The 7,500-nt window shown below is 33.8% G+C and overlaps 1 protein-coding gene across 1 annotated transcript in view; it reads right to left on the bottom strand.

Annotated features, from left to right (window-relative positions):
* The window catches only part of LOC115221524 (innexin unc-9-like), a 27,788-nt gene extending 26,999 nt beyond the window's left edge, over positions 1-789 (bottom strand). Inside the window, exon 1 of the mRNA XM_029791727.2 lies at positions 344-789. Within this exon, the coding sequence (XP_029647587.1) occupies positions 344-347 (4 nt within the window). The 5' untranslated portion in view covers positions 348-789. The remainder of the gene's footprint in view (positions 1-343) is intronic.
* Positions 790-7,500: the final 6,711 nt, after the last annotated feature.

Raw genomic sequence — 7,500 nt, 5'->3', positions numbered from 1 at the left:
AAAACGGACGAAATGACGCTAAGCATTTTGTCCAGAGTGCTAAACTGTTCTGCCAGTTTCATAGTAACGATTTTTTTACAATAGGCACAAGGGCTGAGTTATTTGAGATTAATTTGATCTCCCCCACTGCTGGATAAATAATATTTATAATAAAAATGAGTCGTAGAAAAACAAACCAACTTACCCATAGCTGAAGTGATTTGGGGAAGATCAATATATTCCAATAACGATTTTTTTAACAATAGGCTCAAGAGCTGAGTTATTTGAGATTAATTCGATCTCCCCACGTCTTTGTTAATGATATTTATAATAAAAATGTGTCGTAGAAAACAAACCAACTTACCCATCGCTGAAATGGTTTGGGGAAGTTCAATATATTCCAATAACGATATGTACTTCGCTGATCAAGGCATTGAACGAATTATTGAACTGTCTACGATCGTCATTTATTTTCTGATGTGAAACTTAAGGCAAAACTGAAAGTAATGTTCATTTAATGTGATTCTTTTGTACTTCTCGTTTGACCTCGATTTGTTGACAAAATCAGTGGAGTTATTCATAGTTCTGGGAAATTACAGTGGCTGTGTTTGTGATGTGACTGTGACAAACCATTTAAAGATAGAAGCAGCAATCGGGTTTGAGGGAAACCTGAATATGTTTGCTGGGGTTCGTTGGAAATGGCAGAAAAAATTTCCCCTGAAATTACATAACGACGTATTGTGTTTAACAGGAAGAGCCGATCGTATTTGTGTGTGTGTGTGTGTGTGTGTGTTGTAGGTGGGTGTTGTAGGTGGGTGTTGTAGGTGGGTGTTGTAGGTGGGTGTTGTAGGTGGGTGGGTGTGTTTGTCCTCTAAACGCCGTCACTTGACAACAGGCGTTGGTTTGTTTACATCCCTGTAACTTAGGAGTCCGGCAAAACGGACCGATAAAAGGAGTGCCAAGTTGAGAAAAGAAGTAAATACCGGACACGTTTTTTGTTTTTGTTTGTCTAACGATTGAAACAAGGAAAAGATAAAGAATATGTATTTATATATATATACATGCACGCGCACACGCACGCACACACACACACACACACACACACATACATACCAGCATGGACAATAGACATTAAATGAGGAATGATATATATATATATATATATATATATATATATATACATATGTATGTATGTGTGTGTATACATATTCATATATATATATATATCCATCCATACATATATATATATACATGCATACGTTCATATATATTCATACATCCATATATATACATACATACATACATACATACATACATACATACATGCATACATACATATATATATACATATTTTCTGAAACTTCAGATATTTCAATATGGTAGACCACTGGTTTTAAATGGATATTAATAAATTAATATTCAATTTTTCACCCTTATTATTTTAATTTTATATATATATGTTATATACATACATATATATATTTATATATATTTTATATATATATATATATATATATATATATATATATTATATATATACATATATATATATACACACACACACATATATATATATACACACATATATATATATATACCCACACACACCACACACACACACACACATACACACATATATATATAATATATATATATATATATATTATATATATATATAAATATATATATAATAATATTAGGGAATAAATCCAAACTTACAGGAAAAATTAGATTTAGGATTAAATCCAATTTTATAGTATAAATACATTTATTATATTATTTAAATTAGAGATAAAACCACTATTAGGCAATCAAACAATGAAAGACATAACCAATACATAAAATTAAATTTAAAAATATAAAAGTTATAAATTAAAAAATTATTAAATAATTTAACTTATAATTTAAATTTATAAATATATATATATGTGTGTGTGTGTATTTTTATATTTATATATTATTTAATTAATTATTTATTTATTTATTTTTTATATATAATTATCAAAAATATTAAAAGTATGTATACATGTGTGTGTATATATACACATTTATATATATCTATATGTATGCATGTATACATATACATATATACATATATGCATACACACACACATATGTACAGTCATGTTGATGCAAACAGGAAAAATAGAAATTAAAATATATAATTTCTATTAATATTTAGCACAAGTATCAGAGTGACTCAGGGTCTAAAAGTTTCGTGTGTTGGCACTTATATCAAACGCATGAAACTCTCAGACCTTGTGTCACTCTGTTCCTTCCCCTAAATATCAATAAAGATATTATATTAATATATAATATATATATATAGTATATATATATATATATATTATATATATATATATATATATGTATGTAATGTATGTGTGTAAAAGTGTGTGTGTGTGTGTTAGAAGGTTGAAAGGAACACACGAGTTGATATGTATAAGGAAAACAAGGTAGAAAATGGTGAAATAATTTTGAAGAACATTTTAGTACCATTTTCAGTCTTTGCGAATTTTTCAACTTAGAGTAAAGCATGAAAAACAATTAAATTGTGAGAAAATTAATTGAAATGTTTTTTTTAAATGTTTCCATAGTTTTCAAATACAAGGGACATTTTCCTTTTTTCTGTCTGTTTTTCTTTTTTACTCTTGTAAAATATTTGAAAACTATGGAAATATTTAAAAAAAAACATTTCATTAAATTTTTCCATGATTGAATTGTTTTTCAACCTTTTCTCTAAGTTGAAAAAGTCGCAAAGACTGAAACCGGTACTAAAATGTTCTTCATGGTAAAATTATTTCACCATTTTCTACCTTGTCTTATTTTCCTTATATAAATATATATATATATATATATATATATATACACATAATGGACTCTTCTGTCATTAGACGACATATGAGGGTTTGACTATTTCTTACCGAACAACCACGCAGATGATTTGTTTATAGTGATCAAATGTTGTGTAAACATATGTGCACATATATATATATATATATATATATATAATTTGATTTGAAAACCCCACTAGAATGGGAGAAAGCGCTAATAATCTGAATGATATGATCTGAATGATATGATATATATATGTAAAAAATGTAATATATAAATAAATATCTATAAATATGAACCATCCGATCTTCTGATTACCTCATTTCTTCTAATATATATATATATATATATATATATATATGTATATATACATACGTATATATATATAAATATACACATACATACATATATATATACACATATACATACATACATATATATATATACACATATACATACATACATATATATATTATATATATATATATATATATATATAGATACACATATATATCTTAATTTAGAGATAGTAGGGCCCCTACATCTCACCATATAAAAAGAAAAGAATTATTATTTTTATTTTAAATACCTACTGTTTTATTACTTGGCAACACTTGTTTCACATACTTAAGTGCTTTAAGAAATTTAAATATAGTTTATTATATTGAACGTTGATAAAGTGATATAAGGGCCTGATGATTAGGATTACATTTTAAGAAGGGTTCCAGGAAAACACAGAGTGGTTTAGGAACCAGAGAATGTGCCTCATGAACCACGTGTTGCCAAGTAATAAAACAGTAGGTATTTAAAATGAAAATAAAAATTCTTTTTATATGGTGAGATGTAGGGGTATATTATCTCTAAATTAAAATATATTTCCTCATTGAGAATAATTTGAACCTCTGTTATGCCGAATTTTTATTCCCTAACAAGTAACATTTAAATAAATATATTATATATATATATATATATATATATATATATATATATTATGTATATATATATATAATATATATATTATATATATATATATATATATATATATATATATATATATACATATATACATACATAATACATATATATATAGAATAATAATAATAATAATAATAAAATTGTGTACAGTGCTCAGGTGCACTACAACTCATCTAAAGTGTATATATAATCAGGTGTAGTTTTCGGCGGATTTTGGAAAGCATGAGGGCCTTAAAAGATGCAGTGTCATGGCAGTCAACAACTGACGCAGGCAGTTTATTCCATGCTTCAGCAACTCTGAGCGTGATAAAAAAAAAAAAAAAAAAAAAATATATATATAATATATATAATATATATATATATCTATATATATATATATATATAATATATATAAATAAATGAAGAATGGAGTTGAACGACAATTTAACAAAATTCCTTTATTCTCGACATATGTTATTCTCGACAAATAACAAAGGAATTTTGTTAAATCGTTGTTCAACTCCATTCTTTCATTTATTTGTATTAAAAAACACACAAATTTCCACACGAAAGCACGTGATCTCTGCCCTTGGCATGTAGCTTCAACCGTGTTTTTCTGACATGAATTTGCTACCCAGGTATCGGTTAACCGAATTATCTATACTAGGATAATTCATTCAACTACTTATATATATATATATATATATATATATATATTATATATAAATAATAAATCTCTAAACGAGATATAAACAGTAACTGCTCTATAACATAAGGGGCATCAGCCATCTGAATGTGGCTAGGGGACAGGGCGGGGTGGTGGGGGTGTTACTGATGCATTTAGCCCCAGGCGATCATCGACGTCACCAGGAGGGCTGACACCATCTCGGTGTCCTCTAGCCTCTCCCTTTGCAGCTAGAGGACACCGAGATGGGTCAGCCCTCCTGGTGATGTCGATGATCGCCTGGGGCTAAATGCATCAGTAACACCCCCACCACCCCGCCCTGTCCCTAGCCACATTCAGATGGCTGATGCCCCTTATGTTATATATATATATATATATATATATATATGCACATATATGTAGTACTACCGCTTTCCTTCCCCTGCCCCATCAAAATGCATGGGATAATGATCAAAACCGGGATTCCTTTGATCCTAGGTCTGCCCCAGACAGGTCTGATTTGGGACTCAACAACAACAGCAACAACAACAGCAACAACAACTGCCGCAACAGCAGCAGCAGCAACAGCAGCAACAATAATGAGTCTTAATTAATTAAGAAAATATTATCACAAATAATTAAGCTGCTGCACCCAATTGCTTTTGCTTTTGTAACCATCGTAATTACACTAAGTTTTATTGTCCCATCATTCATTTCGGGTCGTCAGATGGCAGCGATGCCGGGATGATACCTCTGTGGGTTTTAATCAGTCCTGTTGACCTCGTTTCTTATTTCAGTCAGCTAACTGTTTTGTTGCTCTCTGTTTCTTGAACTACTATGTTACAAACCAAGTGGAGGTGCAATGGCCCAGTGGTTAGGGCAGCGGACTCGCGGTCATAGGATCGCGATTTCGATTCCCAGACAGGGCGTTGTGAGTGCTTATTGAGCGGAAACACTTAAAGCTCCACGAGGCTCTGGTAGGGGATGGTGGTGATCCCTGCTGTACTCTTTCACCACAACTTTCTCTCACTCTTACTTCCTGTTTCTGTTGTACCTGTATTTCAAAGGGCCGACCTTGTCACTCTCTGTGTCACGCTGAATATCCCCGAGAACTACGTTAAGGGTACACGTGTCTGTGGAGTGCTCAGCCACTTACACGTTAATTTCACGAGCAGGCTCTTCCATTGATCGGATCAACCGGAACCCTCGTCGTCGTAACCGACGGAGTGCTTCCATGTTACAAACCAAGAAGGAGTGCAACATAAAAACACACACACACACACACACACAATACATGAGACCCCCTTTAGTCAGACACTGACCATGGGCTTGCACCTGGAAAGTTACCCTCTAAGGCCCAAGTCTGGGCAAGGGTGTTCATGGAAGACCAGCAGTCACCCATGCATACCTATTTCTTTACTACCCACAAGGGGCTAAACATAGAGGGGACAAACAAGGACAGACAGACAGATTAAGTCGATTATATCGACCCCAGTGCGTAACTGGTACTTATTTAATCGACCCCGAAAGGATGAAAGGCAAAGTTGACCTTGGCGGAATTTGAACTCACAACATAACGGCAGACAAAATACCGCTAAGCATTTCACACGGCGCGCTAACGTTTTTGCCAGCTCGTCACCCATGCATACCAGCCTCCCCTCTCCACGCCACCAATATTATCCAAGCGAAAGGCAAAGGGGCCAATACAGCTTGGCACCAGTGACGTCGCAACTCATTTCTACAGCAGAGTGAACTGGAACAATGTGAAATAAAGTGTCAAGAACACAACACGCAGCTCGGTCCGGGATTCGAGCTCACAACTTCATGATCGTAAGCTCGACGCTCTAACCACTGAGCCATGTGCCTTCACATACACAATATATACAAACATACATACATACATATATATATACATACATGTGTTCAAATTTTGGTATAAAGCTAACAATTCTGTGGGGGTGTCAGGGAGCCAACTACATCGAATCCAGTGGTACTTATTTTATTGACTTCAAAAGGATGAAAGACCAAGTCGACAATGGTGAAATTTGAACTCAGAACCTAAAGATAGACGAAATGGCACTAAATATTCTGCCAGGTGTGCTAACGATTCTTATATAATATACATAGAAACTCTGCCAGATCAAATTGGAGCCTGGTGCAGCCATCTGGTTCCCCAGTCCTCAGTCAAATCGTCCAACCCATGCTAGCATGGAAAGCGGACGTTAAACGATGATGATGAAGATGATGATGATGTGTGGTGAGTAGCTTGCTTATGAACCACACAGTTCCGGGTTCAGTCCGCTGCCCTAACCAGTGGGCCATTGTGCCTCCACTGTTGACATATATGTATATATAAATTGTTTTAAAGTGCACCGAGTTGAGTCCCACTGCATGGCACCTTGGGCAAGTGTCTTCTACTATAGCCTCGGGCCGACCAAAGCCTTGTGAGTGGATTTGGTAGACGGAAACTGAAAGAAGCCCGTCGTTATATTATATATATATATAAATATATATATATAATATATATATATATATAATATATATATATATATATATATTTGTATATTGTGTGTGTGTGCGTGTGCTGGTGTGTTTATGTCCACGTAACATAGCGGTAGAATAAGTACTAGGCTACAAAGAATAAGTCCTGGGGTTGATTTTGCTCGACTAAAAGGCGGTGCTCCAGCATGGCCGCAGTCAAATGACTGAAACAGATAAGAGAGTAAAAGAGTAAAGAGCATGTAATAACAGATGAGTGTTCAGTTTTAGGTGAATGACCTGCACAAATGATCTGTTTACAGTGATCAAACGTATGTGTCGTACATTAGCTCACCTTCCCTATCAAATTGCATTACCTGCACAGGTGCATGGTGTACGAAATGTCAGGTGTTGAAGGGAGTTACAGAGCAATGTGAAACGAAGTGGTTTGCTCAAGAGCACAATACACTGCTCAGTGTGGGAGTTGAAACAAGAATCATGGGCCCAGTTTCTCGGTTTCTGTGGCGTATGTGAGCCCCCCCCCCTTGCCAGCTGGACGAGACACCAGTCCATTGCAGCGTTACTCAGAA

Source organism: Octopus sinensis, linkage group LG18 (assembly GCF_006345805.1).
Source record: "Octopus sinensis linkage group LG18, ASM634580v1, whole genome shotgun sequence".
In the NCBI taxonomy this organism is placed as follows: Eukaryota; Metazoa; Mollusca; class Cephalopoda; order Octopoda; family Octopodidae; genus Octopus; species Octopus sinensis.
Note: the sequence above shows the minus strand (reverse complement) of the source record. Positions and strands in the feature narration are given on the sequence as shown.